Source organism: Cervus elaphus, chromosome 22 (assembly GCF_910594005.1).
Source record: "Cervus elaphus chromosome 22, mCerEla1.1, whole genome shotgun sequence".
Classification (NCBI taxonomy): Eukaryota; Metazoa; Chordata; class Mammalia; order Artiodactyla; family Cervidae; genus Cervus; species Cervus elaphus.
The window spans coordinates 3,640,403-3,664,818 of record NC_057836.1 but is presented as its reverse complement, the minus strand read 5'-3'; the positions used below and the strand labels follow the sequence as shown (position 1 = coordinate 3,664,818).

The 24,416-nt window shown below is 47.7% G+C and overlaps 1 protein-coding gene across 1 annotated transcript; it reads right to left on the bottom strand.

The window, feature by feature from the left end:
• Positions 1 to 568: 568 nt before the first annotated feature.
• Positions 569 to 24,295, bottom strand: LOC122680685 (polycystic kidney disease and receptor for egg jelly-related protein-like). Its single transcript, XM_043882312.1, has 5 exons — positions 24,244 to 24,295; positions 23,557 to 23,636; positions 22,513 to 22,617; positions 3,795 to 8,624; positions 569 to 3,710 (listed from the first exon to the last, which is right to left on the bottom strand). Exons 1-5 carry the CDS (start codon positions 24,293 to 24,295, stop codon positions 1,524 to 1,526), a joined length of 7,254 nt encoding a protein of 2,417 aa, XP_043738247.1. The 3' UTR covers positions 569 to 1,523.
• Positions 24,296 to 24,416: the final 121 nt, after the last annotated feature.

Below are 24,416 nucleotides of genomic sequence, written 5' to 3'. Positions count from 1 at the left end.
AGATGGCATCACGGAGTCAGTGACAAGAGTTTGAACAAGCTCTGGGAGATGGTAAAGGACAGGGAAGCCTGGCATGCTGCAGTCCATGGGGGCGCAAAGCATCAGACACAACTGATTGACTGAACAACAATAAGAATAGTACTCCTGGAACGTGCACTTCACTAAGAACCAGCGGACCAGGACCTAGCCACACCTGTGAATTCCCATGAGGGATTAATAAGCCAGAACTGAACTTCTGACCCTAACAGTTTGGGTGGTTTGGGGCAAGTCACAAAGCCTCTTCATTATCTAAGCTGGCAAGGAAGATCACCCCCACCCCAGGGACAAAGGAATGGAAGGCTTCTACATGTGCACATGCCCAGACATAAAAAGGTGCCAGGTGCCACGGCAATTCCAGTGCCACTGAGCACCATCTGTGTGGCAGGCGAGTGATAAACACCTGATACAAACCAGTCACCACCAGCAGGTTGTCCCCCTTTCCTGGCACTCGACTTGGAGAGCAGGCGCCATCTCTGTCCCCACCCCTGTCACAGAAACCACTGCAAGACCTCATGGAAGAAACCACACATTTAATTCTGATCAAGCATAAAGTGGCATCGACATAAAGAAACATGCTTTGGGTTGAAAATACAAGAGTTGTTAGCCCCTTTTCTTAAACAATGTACTCTAAACAAGCCACCAGGCCATCAATAACCAAAAGCCCAAATCCTAGAAGTATATATGGCAACACACATTACATGGAATATTTACTACTTTCCAGTGTAAACTCCACAGTGTACACATGCACGTGCGCGCATGCGCACACACCCACACACATCCACCCTTGGTTTAACAAAAGTCATGTCTAGTGGCCAGAAATGTTACTAAATTGTATATCCATAACTTGCAGTAGCTTTAAGCAGCAGATGGGAACCTTCACATTGATGTGCCCTGGTCCACATCCCTTCATTTCCAGGCAAAAGGGCCACTCCTGGGACCCCTCATGAGGCCCCTCCAGCCCTGCCCAGCTGGAGTGTGGAGAGGGGAGTAAGGGGCGGGGAGGCGCTGCAGCCCCGTCAGCAAAGGGAAGGGCCAGCAGGACTGAGGGGCCTGGGCTCTGCCCGGAACCACTAGCCCTGGCAGTCCAGCCTTGGGGAGAGGGGGACCACAATAGCAGGAGCATTCACCTGCTGCTTCTGACAAGCTGAGATGAGGCTGGGGGCCCTTAAAGCTCCCTCCCCCAAATCTAGATCTCTAACCCTCTAAACTGCAGTCGGTGCCAAAGACAGCAACTTCTAAGAAAAAGGGAGATGAACCCAGGACTCACAGATGGTCGCCCTCCTCTCTCCGCAGAGGCCACACTGCCCTTGACCCTCCTTTCAAGTCCCAAGAGTGGAGGCCACCACGGCAGACGTGTCCAGACGTGGGGGTGTGCACTGTGAAGGATGTGGAGAGAAAACACAACTGAGCCACTAAACATTCCTTGATCCCAGAAACTGAGCCTTGGGGAGAAACCTGCCTGTGGGTCTTGACACTGTCCTGGATCACACGACGAGGTAAACCATTTTCTTCCCGTTAATGTTCCTGGTCTTCAGCCCCAGGTAGTGGCGGCTGTTCTTCTCTGGATGCCCGTACACCATGTTGATGAGGAACTTGGGTTCATCTTCTGCCCTGGGTTTGAAGCACAGGCAGCAAAAAGCAGATCTTAGCCGGCGACACAGGTAAGTCATGGCTTCCACTTCTTCTGAGGGCTCCTCATATACGGGCTGCTTCATTTCCTTATAGGCAGACAAAATCACAGCACGAAATAAGTTGATCAATATGCAGATCATCACCAGTACGAAAGATGAGAGGAAGAGGATCCCGAGAACCCAGTTATTGAAAAATTCAGTGTTCTGAAAAGCTGAGACACAGTAGGAAACTACTGTCTGTGTGGCGTGGATCATGTCACTGTAGTTCCACTCGTGTTGCCCGAACACCAAGTAGCCGAATGCCATGAAGACAAAGAAATACACAGACAGCACCAATGCCATGTGGCAGATGCCGGGAAGGGCAGTCTGGATGGCCCTCTGAGCCAGACGCACATCGTAAAAGACCCTGGAATACCGGAGCATCTTCAGGATCGTCAGAAATACCAGGAAACCCAAAATCACCTTCATGGTGTGATCCACTTGAGCCACTGCATGAAAGGGAATGAAATCCTCGGGATTTGACAGGTAAGCCTGAACTACACCAATGGCCAAGAAGTGCTTCCTGAAAAACAGCACGATCCACAAGGTAAAGATGCATTTTAGAGCAAAGTTGAGCAAATTACATACACTTTGCACGTAGGCAGTCCTTTCTTGTGTGATTACGTAAACCTCGACAACAGTGTAGGCAAGGAAGAAAATGAAGATGGCCAAGTACAAGTAGTTTTCTGCTGAGTCAGCTGAGTATTTTCTGCTGAAATGAGTGAGCGAGAAGGAGTGAGCATTCAGGCTAGTGTTCACAACACCTAACTGAGAGACCTCGAAGATGACCGAGATGCTACAGAGGAGACTGATGTCTGGATTGAAGGTGGTCAGTTCCACAATCACAGACCAGGTCTTCTCATCCAGCCAGTGGCTTTTCTGGAGTTCGCTGAGCCTCAGTGTGGAATTGAACTGCTGCTCTGCCGGAAAAAAGTAGAAGGCGTACCCTCCTGAACCATAGGTGTGCAGCAGCCCATGGGAAGTGTACGCCCATCTCTTCTCTGGAGGCTTATAAGTAAACCCTTTGGTCGTCTTGTCAGTGTCCCGCTTGCTAACTTTATTCCATGACCCAGAGTAGTTTTTTGTGTCTTCTGGGTCCATCCCATATTCGGGGTGACAGCGAATCTCTCCTTTGAGGCTGCCCTCCACAAATTTCTTGGCCGGCAGACACGTTATCTCTCCAGGTTGCGCCCTCACCTGCCTCATCAGCGGCAGGCCAAGGATTTTAGAGGAGCTGTCAGGCAGAAACGTGGGATTTGGGTCATTGTGGAGCAGAGGCAACAGCACCCCATTCAGCCACTGATAGATGTCTTCCAGCCTGGTCACGCCTGCCAGATCCACAGAGAACTGGTCACGAATAAACTGATTGTAGTAAAAGCTGTCAGTGGGGCGTAGGATTGTGACTAGGCTCAGCAAGAGAGCCAGAAAGATGAAGTGGGTGAGGATATAACTCAGGAACAGGAAAGCTCTTCTTTTGATCCTCTTCTTTCTTTTGAATATTGTGATTTCATCTTGGGTGAGAGGCTGGTACATCCTTGAGTTTCGGAGCTCCATGACGTACGCCTGGCTTCTTTGCATTTCTTCTGGGTCCTTCCAGGTGTTGTGCAGCTTGATCTCAGTGAAGCGATAGTTGCCGATCCATGAAAGGTTTTTACCATACTTGGCCTTACTTGTTCTATAGGCTGAGATAAATATAATTGTAGACATTTGCACTAGAAAGACTGAGAGAATGAATGCACAAAATGATGCAAACAGCCATGCTATTGACTTTTCGTAGCTGTAACCAAGTCCATAAAATATGATGATGAAGGAGGATATACTGCAGATGAGAAAAACCAATACCCAGGCTACACAAACACACCATCGCGGCAGGACAATCCTGCTTTTCTCTTTATGCGATGCCAAACCTGGTTGGGAAGGCTGCTTCTCCACAGAAACATTTGTATTATCTTCAATGTTTGGGTTATTAGTGTTTATATTTCTTCCCTTGGTGTGGGAGACCTGGTGTTGTGCTCCAGAGACCTTGCTTTGGGCTCTGGTGATCCTGCTTTGGGTACGGGAGACCTTGCTTTTGATGGGAGAGACCTTGCTTTCTGCTTGCGTGGCCAGGGGCTGTCTTTTAGAGGTGACCTTGACAGAAGCCTTGGGTTTTGCACGATGTCTCTTAGAAACAGGTTCCTGGGAGCTTGCCTTGGCAATTTCATAGGCATGCCAGTTTCCCAGTCGTTCTTCCCAGTGCTCGCTTGCTGGCGGTTTCAAAGGATGTTTCCGAGGAGTGACCTCACTTAGAGTCACCTGAGGTCTCCTCTGGGAATACATGAACAAAGATGTGATCACTAGTTGCACAGGGAGGGTAATAAAGGCACTTAGCAATCCGATCACCATCAACTCAATGAACCTCCACTCTTGTGTCTCTCCTTCATTCTCCTTCTCTAGATTGAAGAACATGATATTACACATAAGCATTGACAACAGCACGGCTAAGCAGCAGGACAGCCTCTGGAACCTATTGAACGGTGCAGAAATGACACCAGAAAAAACAGAGAACCACAAGTGGCTTCTTCTCAGCTTGTAACTTAAATCTATAAGGAAAAAGTCCATTTTCTTCAGAGGCTTGTCTGGGGGGGTTACGTGAAAGGTTCGATCCAGAGAGGTGTCAATAGAAAGCCATTCTCGGCACATGAAGAGCCAGATGTGTCTGCTGAACAGATTCTCCACTTTGATTCTACTTAAATACCATTCAGGAGACCTGCCCTCATTGTTGTGCCACACACGGAGGGAATGGATGTCCCCCAAGTCCTTTTTTGTTGCTAGGAGGAAAGTGCAGATGCTTCCTCGGTAGAGAGTTGTAAATTGTGGGTGGCTTAAACAGTGCACATCACTGCTACCTTCGGTTCCATGCAGTTGGATAAAGACATTGGCCCTGGTCCCAGAACCACAACGGCTTCCTGTAAAAACAGTGACTAGGTAACACACATTATCATAAGGATCATTATCAAGCAGAACTATCACATGGTTCCTAAGATACTGGTCCGTTTCATCTCTGTGCAAGGCCCAGAAGGCAAGGACCAAGTACAACAGCAAAATGAGAAGTACAGTGAAGAGGGTCACAAGGTTTGGGGTTATGTTCTTGACTGCCTCCACTTGTAAATCCACAGGGTTAGGGACCACGATCACCTTGGCCGTCAAATAGTGGGTGCGCAGGTGAAGGTTGGCCTGTTCGATTATATCCAGCTGCCGCTTGGCCCGCCGCAGGTTCTTGCAGACACAGTGCACTCTTTGCCAAGTGGTCCTCTCTCCAACAATGCAGGTATCTTCTCTCCAATCGCTCTGGATCCCAAACATGTCCAAGCATTCACTGCTGAAAACAGAAATTCTCACCAACTTGTTATTGGGCTTTAGGACAAAGCGAGGTGCCTGTAGAAGCACACCGACGGTGCACTCGGAGGAAGCGGTTCGCTGAGCTATGACCTGCAGCAGGGCCGCGGGGAGACAGAGCACTCGGGCCTGCTTCACCGGACACTCCGGGTCAAACAGGTCACTCTCGTTGGCAATTGGAGGGATTTCATGGGGCACCAGGTAGCTGGTCATCAAAGAGTTGGGTGTGATCGCACGGCCCGCGTACACAGACACCGTGAACAACACGGACACTTCTGCCATGATGTGGATCAACACGTCCCTCCCTGCTGTACAGTCCACAACAAAGCTAAACGCCCCTGTCGTCTTTCTCAATGATTCATCCACTGCATAAGGCTCTGAGCTGGGTCCCACCGTGAGATTAAAAGTTCCAAAGCTCAGGTTTTTCCTGATGAGATACACTTCCACTGCATCAGGTGGGATCTCAATCCCGTCACCCGTGGCCTCGACTCCTGTCATTCGGAATCCAACCACCTGGGTCAAACTGTTTTCCCCATAATTTAGCCAAGGGAAAGGGTCATCCACAAATTCACAAAACATCGTGGAAATCGGAGCGTTGGCAGGCAGACTAGGAATGCTGTTCACGTTTAGGGTGGGATAAAAGCAATTCTGACAGTGCTTCTGGGTGCTGAAGAACTTGGTAACATTCCACTTTTCTGTTTTCTTGACATACATTCTAAAGTTGGAGGTCCTCAAGGCAGTGGTCTCGTTCTCTGGCACTTTCACAGCCAATACCGTGTCTGCTAGAGATTCAACCACGTGGAAAGGCTCTTCGAAGACTTCATAATGAACCAGCAGTTTCAGGATATTAGACAAGGTTGTTAATATTCCAGTGCACACACTTTCTATTTGCTCAGAAGAAATGCGCTTATCTCTCTGATGACTATCTTGGAGGGCTTGGCTTGCTTGCCAAGTCCTCACCGTGGCCAGTTTCTGAGAGAATGCATTGATCTCAGAGGTTTTCTCTGTTAATTTAGTAACAGCCATGACCACCTGACTAATATTCACCAAAGTGTTTATAGGAAGAATGAGTGTCTGATTGAAAAGGTGTTCTCGGAGTTTAATTTTCTCAGCTTGAAGACTTACATTGGTTTTCATGTTATTCAAGACAGATGCTATTACATATATTAAATAACTTGCATTTAGAAAATCCTGCTGTTGAAGCAAAGCAGACAGGGAAGAATTTGGTCCCATGGTGAAGTTGGATAACTCCTCCAGCACAGTCAGTGATGAGTTTGCGTCAGTGGGAGGCCACACAGTGGCATACAAGTTCACCTGAGAAAAAGCTCCCAGAGAGGTATTATATGCCTGAGCTATTATTTTCAAGGCATAATGACTGTCCAACACACCAACAGGGAGAAAGGAAGGGGGCGATGTGCAATTCTTCCCCAAATATAGGACGGACCCAAAGTTATTCTCTTTCAAAGAACTGATTTCACCAAAACCATGTACATCAGGAACTATTATTTTATATGTAAGAACAATGTTCTTATCCTTGAAACAAGTACAAATGACAACAAACTTTGTAATGAAGGAAATTCCTTTCTCTGGAACAATTTTGCAGTCTGTGGTTACTGGCACATGGTGAATAACAAAAGGATACCTTAAGGCCAAGGTGACTCCACTCCAGGTTGCTGCATTTAGAGAAATCCAAAACTTATCTTCCCTGAAATTCCAGAAAGCAAAATCTTTTATAGACATGTAAGCACCATTCCGTCCTGTTGACGTTTGCCCCGTCCAGTCAAAAGGCACCTCCTGACCTGACGACGTCAGAATGGACCACCAATAGACATCTCGGCCTGCCGTACAACCTGTGCAATCCAGAGACAACGAGAATCTCTCTGATAAAACCAAAACCTGGTCACAGTTTTCAATACATGAGATGCTTGCTACCGGGGCTCCTTGAAGCACGTGCAGTGTTGCATCAGCAAATGCTGACCTGCCGGTCTTCTGGATCACCAGTCTGAAAAAATATACACGGCCACCTTGAAGTGTTCCTGGAGAAAGTGTGAGAATAGGACCAGAGGCCAATGTCCACTTGAGATCAACCTGCTCCGGGAGACAAACTTCCTTGCTTATCACTGTTATGTTTTCTCCATCATAGTCTCTTGAGTCTGTGGTACAGTACCAGAGAAACTTAAGTCTCTCTCTCTCTAGAGGGTCTGTTTCCTCTGGATCAGAAGACATATTTCCATTGAGAGTCACTCCATCTGTGAAATTAACTGTGATGTTGGAAGGCCCTGAAATAACAGCATTCAGGGGACGTCTATAAATGACGACATAGATGCTATCTGAGTCGCTCTGCCCTGGAACCCGGGGATCCCGTGTTTTGACAACCACCGTCAAATTAAACAGATATATTCCCCAAGTGAAAGAATATGGGGGTATAATCAACAGTGTTGCAGATCTACCTAACTTGACCGGTGGGTTTCTCAGAGGTTTACTCCAGTCAGGCACGGCTCCTACATAGGGCACGGGATAGATATACCACATCCGCAGATAGTACTGTTGGAGTGGACAGAAGAGGTTGACTGTTGCATTGAAGGTGTCTCCCATGTCCCTGGTCAGTCGGACCGGTTTATCGTCGTTCCTATTTATCCGCACAGGGTCCAATTTACAGAGCGACGGTCGGGTTACCTGACAGGACACCGAGGACTCAGCGCGTTCCGATCTGTTCGGGCTGACAGCTTCTAAGACGACCGGGGTGGGTCCGTCCGTGGGACACTCGGTTCGGGCCACGAATCCCGGGTAGGAGCGCCGGGCGCGGTGCAGAGCCCGACGGGGCAACGCGTGGTGCTCGGCGGCCGCAGGCCCGAGCAGCCCGAGGCGGAATGTCCACTCCAGAGGCCCGAGCGAGCGCGGCAGGTGGGACAGCCAGCGCAGGGAGAGCCGGCCGCCGGGCGCGGACAGCTGCAGGTCCACCGGCGCGGGCGCGGGCGCGGTGGCGGCGGCGCCGCGGGCGCGCAGCTGGACGTGCGCGCGGAGGCAGCGCGGCGCGAGGCCCGCGGGACGCCCGGCCGGCAGGCAGAGGCCGCGGCGGCCGCTCAGCAAGATGCCGCCACCCGGGGCCGCGCGGGCCCGGAGGCTGACGCGGGCGCGGCCGGCTCCAAGGCCGCCAAAGCCTGCGCCCCGCTCCCCAGGGTCCCGGGAGGCCCTCACCGAGCGGAGCGCGGCCTCCGGGCCCCGCGCCTGGACGAGGGCCTGGGTCTCGGAAGGGGAACGCCGGGCCGAGGCGGGCGTCAGGACGGGGAGGTCTCGGGACGGCGAGCCGGGCGCCTGCGGGGGAGCCGGGGGCGGAGGCTGGCGGCCAGGCCCACAGCCCAGGCCCAGGCCCAGGCCCAGGAGCAGGAGAGCTGGCCCGGGCCCCATGGCAGCGCCCGGTGCGAGCTGCGTCGGAGGCGCAGGGCGGAGGGCCAACGGACAAGGCGTGTGCGGCGCGGGGCGGCCGGGGCGCGGGCCGGGGTCACTGCGGGCGTGGGGTTCGGGGGCCACGGTGGCCTGAGGTCAGCGTGGTCAGTGGAGTTCCTGCCGCTCTGGAAATCAGTCGTTTAATTTCCTCTCCTTGGGTTTGCCCTGTGAATTCAGCTTACACTTTCACTTACAGATACTTAAGAGTTTCTGTAAAAATCCCCACAGATTGATTTGTAATTCAGTTTTGTTATGGTCACAGAATATTCTGTGCGATCCTTTACCGTTTCGAACGAGTTGAGACTCGTGTGAGTCCACCGTGCGGTCCGTCTTAGGTCCATCTGTGTGTCCCATGTCACCTGAATAGAATGTGTCTTCCACTGTTGTTGGGTGTACTGTCCTCTGTTTGGGAGTCAAGTCAAGAAGGGTGGTGCTGTTCCTTAGATCTATGTATAGTCTGCAGTGTTTTCTAGTTCTAGTTTCTAGTTCTAAAACAGGGCGGTGGGCGGTGGGGGGGATTGATGTAGAATAAAATGACCACACATGCCTTCTCATGCATATTGTCTGTGTGGCATTTGTTTTTTTCATTCAATTACTTTCAACTTATTCATGTCTTTATGTTTATAAGTGGTGTTTTATAGGCCACATTTAATAGAATTTTTCTCTTTTATCCACTCATTCAAGCTCTGCCTTTTAATTGAGTTATTTAGACCATCAACCCTGCATATTCTTTGGATGGTCTAGTGCTGTAACTCCAATACTTGGTCACCTGATGAGAAGAGCCAGCTCATTGGAAAAGACCCTGGTGCTGGGAAAGATTGAAGGCAAAAGAAGGGAGGACAGAGGATGAGACGGTTAGATTGCATCACTGACTCAATGTGTATGAATTTGAACACACTCTATGGTAGACTGTCTGGGACAGAGGAGCCTGGCAAGGTGCAGTCTGTGGGATGGCAAAGAATAGTATGGGACTTAGCCAGTGAACAACCACAACAAAAGACCACTTTCATTTAGTGTAATTACTCTCAGCATTTCATGTGTTTACTGTTATTATTTTTAGTGTATATACTTTGTCAAAGTATCATTCATTTACAGTGTTTCACGTCCACAGCAGCATGGTTCGGTTATACAAATACATAAATATTATTTTTGAAATTATTTTCCATATTTTATTACAAGATACTGACTAAAGTTCCCTATGCTATACAGTAAGCCTTTGTTGCTTGTTGCTTGTCTATTTTTAATTAGAAATCTAGCATTCTATTCATGCTAAGTCAAGTGAAATAAAAATGTGATAATTTTTTTATTAGGCAAATTTATTCATTAGGCAAAAACTTTCTTAGTCAAAACTTGTAAGTTTTCCAAAATATATGTTATACATAATTATATATATATATGTATACAAAAGCCTTTCTACTACACTTGATAAAGGCTTGAGAAAAAACATCAAAAGAAAAAAAAAGATGAAAAAATTGAAGAACATAAACTAAATGAGATGAAAGCACTAAATATGACATAGAAAAAGTGAAGCAACTAGATAAAAGTGAAGGATCATCCTATAGTCTAGTTGTTTTAAACATGACTGCTCATTAGAAGGAGAAGGCAATGGCACCCTACTCCAGTATTCTTGCCTGGAGAATCCCATGGATGGAGGAGCCTGGTGGGCTGCAGTCCATGGGGTTGCATGGAGTCAGACAAAACTGAAGTGACTAAGCAGCGGCAGCTCATTAGAAATATATCTGGACCTCTAGAGAAAAAAGGCAATACCTGACCGTTTGTATTCTTCAAAAAATTTCAAGATAATTCTGATATGCCTCTGAATTTTTAAAAGTTATGACAAGTTTTTCTGTTAGATCCTAATTTTGGTGGTATAGAGTTCTATTATTTTTCTGTTGACCAATTATCATATAATGGTATTTGGTGAGCAATAGCTATATAATCACAACTGTAAAAGATATTTATCAGTTTTCACAATCAATAGCCAGACCAAAAATAAAAGATAATTAAAATTATAATCCATAACGGGAACATTATTAAGTTAACAATATAAAATAATTAGATACAATTTGTGGGTGGGTCAAGCAGAGTGATGTGGTAGCTGGAAGTGTATACATGAACATGTTTTCACCCACAGCCACTCTATGTCTTTTGGTTGGTGCGTTTAATCCATTTACATTTAAAGTAATTATCAATATGTATGACCTTATACAAGGCCAAAGGCAACTTTAGCCTTGGAGTACAAAATGAAGCAGGGCAAAGGCTAACAGAGTTTTTCCAAGAGAATGTACTGCTCATAGCAAACACACTCTTCCAACAACACAGGAGATGACTCTACAAATGGACATTACCAGATGGTCGACACCAAAATTAGACTGATTATATCCTTTGCAGCCAAACATGGAGAAGCTCTATACAGTCAACAGAATCAAGACAGGAGCTGTTCATAACTCAGATCATGAACTCCTTATTGCCAAATTCACACTTAAATTGAAGAAAGCGGGGAAAACCACTAGACCATTCAGATATGACCTAAATCAAATTCCTTATGATTATACAGTGGAAGTGACAAACTAATTCTGGGATTAGATCTGATAGAGTGCCTGAAGAACTATGGATGGAGGTTCATGACATTTTACAGGAGACAGTGATCAAGACCATCCTCAAGAAAAAGAAATGCAAAAAGGAAAAATGATTGTCTGAGGAGGCCTTACAAATAAATAGCTGAGAAAAGAAGAGAAGTGAAAGGCAAAGGAGAAAAGGACAGATCTGAATGCAGAGTTCCAAAGAATAGCAAGGACAGATAAGAAAGCCTTCCTCAGTGATCAACGCAAAGAAATAGAGGAAAACAACAGAATGGGAAAGACTAGAGATCTCTTCAAGAAAATTAGAGATACCAAGGGAACATTTCATGCAAAGATGGGCACAATAAAGGACAGAAATGGTACGGACCTAACAGAAGCAGAAGATATCAAGAACAGGTGACAAGAATACACAGAAGGACTGTACAAAAAAGATCTTCATGACCCAGATAATCACGATGGTGTGATCACTCACCTAGAGCCAGACATTCTGGAATGAGAAGTCAAGTGGGCCTTAGGAAGCATCACTACGCATGAAGGTAGCTGCCGGGAGCCAGCACACGAGATCCTACCCATGAAAAGGTCGTGAGGGAGAAAACCTGCCGGGCAAGGCAGATCAGGTTTTCAAGGATTCCGAAAAGGCTAGCTCATGAGATCCCACCCATGACGAGGTCATGGGGAGAAAGCCTGATGGGCAAGGCGGATCAGGTTTTCAGGGATTCCGAAAAGGCTAGCTCATGAGATCCCACCCATGACAAGGTCATGGGGAGAAAGCCTGATGGGCAAGGCGGATCAGGTTTTCAGGGATTCCGAAAAGCTGCCCCAAAGCTGCCCCCGGCGCTCACCTTAAAGATGGTATCTGTTCTTCTGATGCTTGCTTTAATAGACTACTCCCTAATTTCTGTAACATAGGCAGAAGGCCTTCCCAGATTTCTTTCCAAATAAGAATCAATTTAGAACTTTATAAGTTTTTTGGGTGGTGGTATTTTATGAAATTATTTAGGGTGAAAGGAGTGTTTTAATTTAAACTCCTTTGCTGGTAGTTTGTTAGCCAAATGCATTTATGCCCTTGGTACTAATATGCATGATTGCTTACAATATCCTAATCATAAAATAGCATAAAGAACCTGATTATATAAAAGCCCTAATAGACATAGAACCTTTTTAAGGGGTAAAGGAGTCCTATTAGAAAACATAAGAAAAATTATTCTATAGGTGGTTATTGGGTTGAGATTTGCTTGCTGTGTTTTGCTTGCTGTGTTTTGCTTACTGTGTTTTTGCTTTTAATGTGCTAAGGTTGTGTTATAGAAACCATTGTTAATATAGTTAAAAATCTAGAAAAATAAGAACTTAGCCCTAGTGTGGTAACAATGAAATGGTTGTTAATTGTCAGCCAGGAGTGCTAGGCAGAAGCTGCCTCACCAAAGTCACAGAGTCAGTGTGGGGTAAACTTCTTAGATAAACGCAACTGACAACTTCTGCAGAAGGATTAATTTTTGTGTTAACAAGGTTATACTTCTACTCTGTACTGTTTCCCTATGAGACTGCTACCTTTCAGTTAAGGTCACCAGAGAAACAGAAAATAGGTTTATATTCACCTGACTTGTATAAAATGTTAATAGGCCCCAAGGCCAGAAGATAATGTACAAGACCCTCATAAACAAAGAAGTATGCAGAAAACACCCTGGTTTCATGAAGAACAAGCTGACATAATGTTAAACTATCTTCCCCTTAGAAATGTACTAATTTAGGGTATAAAAGCCATGGTAAAAAATAAAGCATTGCCAGACTCTGCCAGACCCTGCAAACACCCCCGTCTGGTCATTCTCTCTCTCTCTCTCTTTCTCTCTCTCTCCCTCACAGACTTGGCCCTATCAAGGCTAGTCTCACGTGTCTTCTCTCTCTCTCGCCGACACCGTTCATCCTGAGGGTACCCCCTGGATCCTGTCAAGGCTGGACCCCGGCAGGTAGCGGAGGTGATGGAATTCCAGCTGAGTTAAAGGGCTGCACTCAATATGCCAGCAAATTTGAAAAACTCAACAGTGGCCACAGGACTGGAAAAGGTCAGTTTTTACTCCAACCCCAAAGAAGGGCAGTGCCAAAGAATGCTCAACTACTGCACAGTTGCACTCATCTCACATGCTAGTGAAGTGATGCTCAAAATTCTCCAAGCCTGGCTCCAACAGTATGTGAACCGAGAATGTCCAGCTGTTCAAGTTGGATTTAGAAAAAGAGGAAGGAGAGATCAAATTGCCAACATTCGTTGGATCATAGAAAAAACAAGAGAGTTCCAGAAAAACATCTATTGACTATGCCAAAGCTTTTGACTGTGTAGATCACAACAAACTGTGGAAAATTCTTCAAGAGATGGGAATACCAGACCACCTGACCTGCCTCCTGAGAAATCTGTATGCAGGTCAAAAAGCAACAGTTAGAACAGGACATGGAACAACAGATTGGTGCCAAATTGAGAAAGGAATACATCAAGGCTGTATATTGTCACCCTGCTTATTTAACTTATATGCAGAGTACATCATGTGAAATGCTGGGCTGATGAAGCACAAGCTGGAATCAAGATTGCTGGGAGAAATATCAATAACCTCAGATATGCAGATGACACCAGCCTTATGTGGTGTGAAGTGAAGAGGAACTGAAGAGCCTCTTGATGAAAGTGAAAGAGGAGAGTGAAAAAGATGGCTTAAAACTCAACATTCAGAAAACTAAGATCATGGCATCTGGTCCCATCACTTCATGGCAAATAGATGGGGAAACAATGGAAACAGTGACAGCCTTTATTCTCTTGGGCTCCAAAATCACTGCAGATGTTGACTGCAGCCATGAAATTAAAAGACAGTTGCTCCTTGGAAGAAAAGCTATGACCAACCTAGACGGCATGTTAAATAGCAGAGACATTACTTTGCCTATAAAGGTCCACCTAGTCAAAGCTATGGTTTTCCCAGGAGTCATGTATGGATGTGAGAGTTGGACTATAAAGAAAGCTGAGTGCTGAAGAATGGTTGCTTTTGAACTGTGGTGTTGGAGAAGACTCATGAGAGTCCCTTGGATAGCAAGGAGATCCAACCGGTCCATTCTAAAGGAAATCAGTCCTGAATATTCATTGGAAGGACTGACACTGAAGCTGAAACTCCAATATTTTGGCCACCTGATGGAAAGTACTGACTCATTATAAAGTACCCTGATGCTAGGAAAGATTGAAGGCAGGAGGAGAAGGGGACAAAAGAGAGGCGATGATTGGATGGCATCACCAACTCAATGGACATGTATTTGAGCAAGCTCCGGGAGTTGGTGATGGACAGGGAGGCCTGGCGTGCTGCAGTCCATGGGGTCGCAAAGAGTCGGACACAACTAAGAGACTGAACTGAACTGATGACCCTATTACCATTTTGTTAATTGTTCTGGGTTTATTTTCTGTAGTGTTTTTCCTTCTCTTGTGTTTCTTGCCTAGAGAAGTTCCTTTACCATTTATTGTAATGCTGGTTTGGTGGTGCTGAATTCTCTCAACTTTTGCTTATGTGGAAAGCTTTTGATTTCTCCATCACATGTAAAGGAGAGTCTTGCTGGGTAGAGTATTGTTGGTTGCAGGGTCTTCCCTCTCATCCTTGTAAATATATCATGACTTTCCCTTCTGACTTGTAGAGTTTCTGTTGAGAAATCAGCCGATAGCCTGGTGGGAGTTCCCTTGTATGTTGCCATTTCTCACTTGTTGCCTTAACTATTTTATCTCTGTCTTTAATTTTTGTCAGCTTGATTACTATGTGTCTCGGCGTGTTCCTCCTTGGCTTTATTCTGCCTCAGCCTCTCTGTGCTTCCTGGACATGGTTGATTATTTCCTCTCCAATGTTAGGGAAGTTTTCAGCTATTATCTCTTAAAATACTTCCTCAGGTCCTTTCGCTCTCTCTTCTCCCTGTGGGACCCCTATAATGTGAATGTTGTTGCATTTAATGTTGTCCCAGACACCTCTTCGGCTATCTTCATTTCTTTTCATTTTTTTTTCTCTATGCTGCACCGTTGCCGTGATTTCCACCATGCTGGTCTCCAGGTCATGTATTCATTGTTCCGCTTCAGTTATTCTGCTACTGATTCCATCTTGTATATTATGCATCTCTCTTTGTTCTTTAGTTCTTCTAGGTCTTTGGTAAATATTTCTAAAATCTTCTCAGTCTTTGTCTCCATTCTGTTCCCAAGATCCTGAATCATCTTGAATGTCATTGTTCTGAACTATTTTACAAGAAGGTTGCCTATCTTCCCTTCATTTAGTTGTTTTTCTGGGGTTTTATCTTGTCCCTTCATATAGGACATAACTTTCTGCTTTTTCATCATGATTGAAAGTGAAAGTTGCTCAGTCACATCCAACTCTTTGTGACCCCATGGACTCTCAGTTCAGTTCAGTCGCTCAGTCATGTCCAACTCTTTGTGACCCCACGGATGGCAGCACGCCAGGCCTCCCTGTCCATCACAAACTCCTGGAGTTTGCTCAAACTCATGTCCATTGAGTCAGTGATGCCATCCAACCATCTCATCCTCTGTCATCCCCTTCTCCTCCCGCCTTCAATCTTTCCCAGTATCAGGGTCTTTTCCAATGAGTCAGTTCTTCTCATCAGGTGGCCAAAATATTGGAGTTTCAGCTTCAACATCAGTCCTTCCAATAAATATTCAGGACTGATTTCCTTTAGGATGGACTGGTTGGATCTCCTTCCTGTCCAAGGGACTCTCAAGAGTCTTCCCCAACATTGCAGTTCAAAAAAGCATCAATTCTTCGGTGCTCAGCCTTCTTTATGGCCCAGCTCTCACATCCATGCATGACTACTGGAAAAACCATAGCTTTGACTATGACTATACAGTTCGTGGAATTCTCCAGGCCAGAATACTAGAGTGGGTAGCTGTTCCCTTCTCCATGGGATCTTCCCAACCCAGGGATCGAACCCAGGTCTCTCCCATTGCAGGCGGACTCTTTACCAGGTGAAGCACAGGGGAGGCCTAAGGATACTGGAGTGGGTGGCCTATCGCTTCTCCAGGAGATCTTCCTGACCCAGGAATCGAATCGGGGTCTCCTGCATTGCAGGCAGATTCTTTACCAACTGAGCTATCAGGGAAGCCCTTCATCTTGATTAACATTCTGTAATATGGTTTTTGATTTAACTGCTGTCAGACTGTCCTTCTTGCTTTTTCTGTCTGCCCTCTGATGGATGAGGCTGAGACACTTGTGTAAGCTTCTTGATGACAGGAACTGGCCATGGGGAAAACTGGGCCTTGCTTGATAAAGCTTTAATCCAATTATCTACTGATGGATGGAGTTGCACTCTCTCCTTGTTAGTTACTTGGTCTGAGGCAAACCAACACTGGGATCTACAACTTCTCAGTCAGTTCAGTCAGCTCAGTTGTGTCCGATTCTGTGACCCCATGGATTGTTGCACTCCAGGCCTCCCTGTCCATCACCAACTCCTGGAGTTTACTCAAATTAATGTCCATTGAGTTGTGATGCCATCCAACCTTCTTATCCTCTGTCATCCCCTTCTCCTCCTGCCTTCAATCTTTCTTAGCATCAGGGTCTTTTCCAGTGAGTCTTCTCTGCATCAGGTGGCCAAAGTATTGGAGTTTCAGCTTCAGCATCAGTCCTTCCAATGAATATTCAGGACTGATTTCATTTAGGATGGACTGGTTGGATCTCCTTGCAGTCCAATGGACTCTCAAGAGTCCTCCAACACCACAGTTCAAAAGCATCCATTCTTCAGCACTCAGCATTCTTTATAGTCCAACTCTCACATCCATACATGACTACTGGGAAAACCATAGCTTTGACTAGGTGGACCTTTGTTGGCAGAGTAATGTCTCTAGTTTTTAATATTCTGTCTTAGGTTGGTCATAACTTTCCTTCCAAAGAGTAAGCGTCTTTTAATTTCATGGTGCAGTCAAGATTTGCAGTGATTTTGGAGCCCAAGAGAATAAAGGCTGTCACTGTGTCCATTGTTTCCCCATCTATTTGCCATGAAGTATTGGGACCAGATGCCATGATCTCAGTTTTCTGAATGTTGAGTTTTAATCCAACTTTTTCACTCTCCTCTTTCACTTTCATCAAGAGGCTCTTCAGTTCCTCTTCACTTCACACCTAATAAGGGTGGTGTCATCTGCATATCTGAGGTTATTGATATTTCTCCCAGAAATCTTGATTCCATGTGTCTCATGATGTACTCTGCATATAAGTTAAATAAGCAGGGTGACAGTATACGGCCTTGACCTATTCCTTTCCCAATTTGGAACCAGTCTGTTGTTCCATTTCCAGTCCTAACTGTTGCTTCCTGACCTGCATACAGATTTCTCAAGAGACAGGTCAGGTGGTCTGGTATTCCCATCTCTTGAAGAATTTTCCACAGTTTGTTGTGATCCACACAGTCAAAGGCTTTTGTGTAGTCAATAAAGCAGAAGTAGATGTTTTTCTGGAACTCTCTTGCTTTTCTGATGATCCAACAAATGTTGGCAATTTGATCTCTGGTTCCTTTGCCTTTTCTAAATCCAGCTTGAACATCTGGAAATTCGCGGTTCACGTACTATTAAAGCCTGGCTTGGAGAATTTTGAGCATGACTTTGCTAGCGTGTGAGATGAGTGCAATTGTGCAGTAGTTTGAGCATTCTTTGGCATTGCCCTTCTTTGGGATTGGAGTGAAAACTAACCTTTTCCGGTCCTGTGGCCACTGCTGAGTTTTCCAAATTTGCTGGCATATTGAGTGCAGCACTTTCACAGCATCATCTCTTAGAATTTGAAATACCTCAACTGGAATTCTATCACCTCCACTAGCTTTGTTCGTAGTGATGCTTCCTAAGGCCCACTTGACTTCGCATTCCAGGATGTCTGGCTCTAGGCGAGTGATCACACTATCATGCTTATCTGGGTTGTGAAGATCCTTTTTGTATAGTTGTGTGTACTCTTGCCACCTCTTCTTAATATCTTCTGTTTCTGTTAGGTCCATGCCATTTCTGTCCTTGTGCTCATCTTTTCCTGAAATGTTCCCTTGGTATCTCTAATTTTCTTGAAGAGATCGCTAGTCTTTCCCATTCTATTGTTTTCCTCTATTTCTTTGCACTGATCACTGAGGAAGGCTTTCTTATCTCTCCTTGCTATTCTTTGGAACTCTGCATTCAAATGGGTACATCTTTCCTTTTCTCCTTTGCTTTTCACTTCTCTTCTTTTCACAGCTATTTGTAAGGCTTCCTCAGACAACCATTTTTCCTTTTTGCATTTCTTTTTCTTGGGGATGGTCTTGATCCCTGCCTCCTGTACAATGTCACGAATCTCTGTCCATAGTTCTTCAGGCACTCTATTTGATCTAATCCCTTGAATCTATTTGTCACTTCCACTGTATAATGGTAAGGGATTTGATTTAGGTCATATCTGAATGGTCTAGTGGTTTTCCCTACTTTCCTCAATTTAAGTCTGAATTTGGCAATAAGGAGTTCATGATCTGAGCCACAGTCAACTCCTGTCTTGTTTTTTCTGACTGCATAGAGCGTCTTCTTCTTTGGCTGCAAAGAATAGAATCAATTTGATTTTAGTATTGACCATCTAGTGATGTCCATGTGTAGAGTCTTTTCTTGTGTTCGAAGAGTGTGTTTGCTATGACCAGTGCATTCTCTTGGCAAAACTCTATTAGCCTTTGCCCTGCTTCATTTTGTACTCCAAGGCCAAATTTAACTGTTACTCCAGGTGTTTCTTGACGTTCTACTTTTGCATTCCAGTCCCCTATAATGAAAAGGACTTATTTTTCGGGTGTTAGTTCTAGAAGGTCTTATAGGTCTTCACAGAACTCTTCAGCTTCTTCAGCATTGCTGGTCAGGGCATAGGCTTGGATTACTGTGATATTGAATGGTTTGCCTTGGAAATAAACAAATCATTCTGTCATTTTTGAGATTGCATGCAAGTGCTGCATTTCAAACTCTTTTGTTGACTATGGTGGCTACTCCATTTCTTCTAAGGGATTCTTGCCCACAGTTAGATATAATGGTCATCTGAGTTAAATTCACCCATTCCAGTCCATTTTAGTTCGCTAATTTGTAAAATGTCTACGTTCACTTTTGCCATCTCCTGTTTGACCACTTCTAATTTGCCTTGATTCATGGACCTAACATTCCAGGTTCCTATGCAGTACTGCTCTTTACAGCATTGGACTTTACTTCTATCACCAGTTGCATCCCCAACTGGGTGCTGTTTTTGCTTTGGCTCCATCCCTTCATTCGTTCTTGAGTTATTTCTCCACTGATCTCCAGTAGCATATTGGGCACCTACTGACCTGGGGAGTTCATCTTTTAGTGTCCTATCTTTTTGCCTTTTCATACTGTTCATGGGGTTCTGAAGGCAAGAATACTGAAATTGTTTGCCATTCCCTTCTCCAGCAGACCATATTTTGTCAGAACTCTCCACCATGACCCATCCGTCTTGGGTGGCCCTACACAGCATTGCTCATAGCTTTATTGAGTTAGACAAGGCTGTGCTCCATGTGATCAGATTGGTTAGTTTTCTGCAATTGTGGTTTTCAGTCTGCCCTCTGATGGAGAAGGATAAGAGGCTTATGGAAGCTTCCTGATGGGAGAGACTGACTGAGGGGGAAAGGTCTTGTTCTGATGGGCGGGGCCATGCTCAGTAAACCTTTAACCTAATTTTCTGTTGATGGGTGGAGCTGTGTACCCTCCCTGTTGTTTACCTGGGTTAAACTCTGGTGGAAGTAATGAAGATCATGGCGGCCTCCGTCAAAAGGTCCCAGGCAGGCACTGCCGCACCCAGTGCCCCTGACCTCGCAGCAGGCCACCACCGACCCACGCCTCCCCCGGAGACTCCTGGCCCCCCCCCCCCCCGGGCCTGTCTGGGTCAGTCTCTCGCGGGGTCACTGCCCCTTTCTCCTGGGTCCTGGTGCACGAGGTTCTGTTTGTGCCTTCAAAGAGTCTATTTCCCCAGTCCTGTGTGAGTTCTGGCAGCTCCATGGTGGGGTTAATGGCGACCTCCTCGAAGAGGGCTTATGCCTTACCCAGGTCTGCTGCACCCAGCGCCCCTGCCCCTGAGGCAGGCCACTGCTGACCCGTACCTCCACAGGAGACACTCACAGTTCTGTCTCAGTCTCTGTGGGGTCTCTGGGTCCTGGTGCCCACAAGGTAGGTTTGAGCCTTCTGAGCATCTCTGGCGGGAATGGGGTTTGATTCTAAGCACGAACTCGCCCCTCCTACCATCTTGCTGGGGCTTCTTTGCCCTTGGACGTGGGGTATCTCTTCATGCGGGGTATCTCTTGTAGCCACTCCAGCGCCACTGCAAGCTCTACGGTGGGTTAATGGTGAATTCCAAGAGGGCTTACGCCAAGGGGGACCTTCCAGTGCCCCTGTCCCTGTAGTGAGCCCCTGATGACCCACATCTTCACAGGAGGCCCTCCAACACTAGCAGGTAGTTTTGGTTCAGTCTCTTGTGGGGTCAGTGCTTTTCTCATCTGGATCTGGATGCAGGAGAAATGTTGTTTGTGCCCTCCAAGACTGGAGTCTTTGTTTCCCCCACCCTTCTGGAAGTCCTTTAATCAAATCTCGCTGGCCCTCAAGGCCAGATTCCCTGGGCATTCCCAGTCCCTTTATCAGATCCCGAGGCTGCAAGACTGACATGGAGTTTAAATCCTTCACAACAGTGTGAGAACTTCTTTGGGATTATTGTTCTCCAGTCTGTAGCTCACCCACCCAGTAGGTATAGGATTTGGTTTGATCTTGATTGCACCTATCCTACCATCTCACTGCAGTTTCTTCTTTGTCTTTAGACACAGGGTATCTTTATTTGGTGGGTTCCAGCAACAGCTAGTTGCAACTGTGGTGCTCTTGCGGGAGGAGATGAGCCCACATCCCTCTACTTTGCCATCTTGAACCAGATCATGTAATGATTGATATATCTGAACTTACATCTGTCACCTAATTATTTGTTTTCTTATTATCCCTGATTATTCCTTATTATATATGATTTTTCCCCTTTTCATTCTCCCTTAATTCATTGAACTATAGTTATTACATACAGAGTTCACAAGCAGCTACACTATACCCAGCATTTTCCTAGGCATCAGCCCTAGGCTTAGTTCCCATACAACTTCCATTATAATGGGGGTAAAAGACAATCAAAAATAATCCAAACATGACATACCATGTGGGCTTTTACTGTGATAAGTGATATGAAGACAAATGAGGCAGGTAGAGATATGAATGACAGTGAGATGGGGAATCAAGGAAGGCCTCTTCAAGGAGGTGCCCTCTGAGCCCACAGATCAGCATGAAATGAGGGCGCATGCCTCACAAAGAGCTAGGGAAGGGCATAACTAGGACAGGGACCTGTAAGTACAAATGCAGGGAGGCAGGAAAGAGAGAGAAGGTTAGTGGGCTTGAGTAAGCAGAGAGGAGAGGAAGTGGTAGACGATGTCATTGGAGAGACGGCCAGTGACCAGAGCAAGCTGGGCCTCAGAGACCATGGTCGTGTATTTGAATTTTATCTCAAGTGGCTTGGGAAGTGTTTGAGGGTTTTGAGCGGGGAAGGGCCTGATCTGATTTCCAGGTTGGAAGCATCCTCCTGCGGTGAGGGAGATAGACTGTAGGTGGACAGGGGCCTCTTAGGCGGGGTCAAGGGAAACCAAAGGCACAGGCCTGCCTGCTGCAAGAACGCTCGCTATGTGAGTGAGCTGGTCCTGACTCAGTTTGGGGTTAGTGGCCATGGAGGTGGTGTGCTGTGGGGAATTCAGAAAAGATGCACATGCTAATGCATTGGCTGTCAGAGGCCCGACAACATGATTTTCAGGGCCCTGTGCAAAATCAAAATGTAGGAACCTTGTTCAAAGATGGTCAAGAATTTCAAGATGACCACAGCAGAGGTTTAAAGCGAGCATGGGGTCCTTCTAAGTGTGAGGCCCTGTGCAACTGTCCGGGCCACACCCAGGACAGAGGCATCCAGGGTCGGGACCCTTACAGCACGGCCCCTGGTCCCACTTGTTGTTCAAAGGGACCGCTGCCCCAGGGCTCCTCTGCCTCCCAGGGGTCCCTGCAGTCACCTCTCAGGGGGTTCCCCATGGAAAGGGACTCCCTCATCCCACCCACTCTCCCACGCCCGCCCTCCGCCCCTGCCGCCCCTGGCTCCTGTCTGATCGGGTAGGTGGGGCTCACACCAAAGCTGCCAGCCTGGGGTGGCCCTGGGTTCCCCCCGCCGGGAGGGTAACCCTCCTGGCGCTGCGGGTGTGTCGGAGGCCAGTAGTGGAAGGGGGACCGCGCCCGCCCCCAGCCCCGCCCCCGAGGCTCGACACCCCGCCCCCGCGCGGAAGGGCGCGGCGACGCGCAGACCACCGCGGACGCGGGGCCGCGGGCACCATGGCCGCCACCACACCGATGTGCGACTGTCAGGTACCCGGAGGCCGCCCTCGGCAGAGCGCCCGCGGACCCGCATCCCCGAGGTGGCCTGGTGCGCGGGTGGCAGCGCGATCAGACCTTCCTGGGGACCAGAGGGGGCGAGGTCCCCAAGAGATGAGTGCGGGTCCTGGGCACACGGAAGGGACAAGGGGACTCTCCAGTGCAGCCAGGCCCCAAGAAACATGCGCGTGTCCTGGCCGCTCAGAGACCACAGGTCGTCCTAAGAAGTTTAGCCCCTTATATACAAGTTTTATTTCAGCCGGCTAGCTTCCTGACCTGCATTGGGGCCTGCTGGCCAGGCCTTCTCTTGAGTACCGCCTCCACTGGAGGCAGCCGCAGCCAAGGGCACAGAGCCAGGTGGGATGCTAAGTGCTTCCCCGCGGGCCTGGCCCCTCTCTCTGTGCTGGGGCACACTGGCTGGCCGCTACCCTGGACGCACCCTGGACACCCTGGCTTGCAGGCCCCAGGGCCTCGGCTTCTCTGACTCAGAGGCCCCTCCTCCAGCGCCTCGCCTCCCAGGAGCAGAGACTGAGACCCAGGGAGGGACCACCATGTACCCAGGAGTGACAACTGCTCCTGGGCCTGGCTCAGGGTTGGCCCTCACTTGGACGTGCCCAGTCCATCTGCTGGATGCAATGCCATGAGGCACTGAGCCCCTTCATCACTCAGAGGAGAGCAGCCGGGCTCTGGGAGGCCACGGCCAAGGCCTCCCAGCCCACAGAAGGCAGCCTGAGCACCATCCATGCTCCCTGGACAGGCCTGCTCCCCAGCTCCCAGCAGGGCTCGTACCCCGGACGTTGCCCTGGAGGGCTCCCAGCACCCTGTCCTCCCCAGGGGGCAGCGGTGCCCTCCTGGGGCCACAGGGCACATGGGTCTCTGCAGACCTCTGGGTTCACAGAAGTAGAGGTGGGACTTGACAGGAGGTGACAGGGTCTGTGATGCAGTCCTGAGTCAGGCTTTGAGGGGGGACACAGGGGACTTCTCTGTAATCTTGGCTCTGTGCTGGGGGACAAGGCGTCACCACCCAGGGGCCAGATGCAGGAAGGTCCCCTGGACACCTTGGCATTGGGCCCTCCTGCTGGGCGCCATCTGTGTGGGCACCTGTGGGTGGCAGGATGGTTCAGGAAGTCAGAGGGGGACTGAGACGAGAGTTAAAACTGCCAGGAGCAGGAAGGGGTGATGTGGGGGCCCTCTCTCTCCTTTCACACTTGTTCTCCTGTGGGCTTCCTTGGTGGTTCAGCTGTCAAGTATCTGCCTGCAACTTTAGAGGCCCAGGTTCAATCCCTGGGTCGGGTTGATCCCCTGGGTAAGTAAATGACAACCCACTCCAGCATTCTTATCTCAAGAATCCCAAGGAGGCTGGCAGGCTACAGTCATGGATTCTCAAGAGTCAGACATTCTGACCCCAGAACCAGTCCCGTACAGTTACTGGGCAAGGCCGTGCTTCTAAAAAAGTACAGGTGGAAGTTGGGTGATAATGAGAAATGCTATGCAGGACGTACACTTCACCCAGAACCAGCCTACCAGAACCTTGCCACACCTGTGAATTCCCACCAGGGAAGTTAGAAAACACAGAACTGAGCATTTGATTATGACAGTTTGGGTGGTCTTGTGTGAGTCAGAAAGAGTATTGTCTAATTGGCAGGAAGACCACCCCGACCCCAGGGATGAAGGGATGGAAGGCCTCTACATGTGCATGTGCCCATACCTGCCAAGGTGCGCGGTTCCATGGCCATGCAGTGCAGCTGAGTGAGCACCATCAGGGTGCCAAGCGAGTGACAAACACTTGGGTCAAAGCAGTGACCACCTGCAATTTGATCCCCTTTGCAGGCACTGCATTTGGAAGGCAGGAGCCATCTGTATATGTGCCCCCTCTCACAG

What these genes read in the sequence shown, in the direction of transcription:
- LOC122680685 (XM_043882312.1), bottom strand. Translation starts at nt 24,295, where the DNA reads ATGGTGCTCACTCAGCTGCACTGCATGGCCATGGAACCGCGCACCTTG. An exon ending in GGAACCGCGCACCTTGGCAG is followed by an intron (nt 23,637 to 24,243) that starts GTATGGGCACAT and finishes TGCCACCCACAG; the next exon opens with GTGCCCACACAGATGGCGCC. An exon ending in CTGCATCTGGCCCCTGGGTG is followed by an intron (nt 22,618 to 23,556) that starts GTGACGCCTTGT and finishes TCTGGTCCCCAG; the next exon opens with GAAGGTCTGATCGCGCTGCC.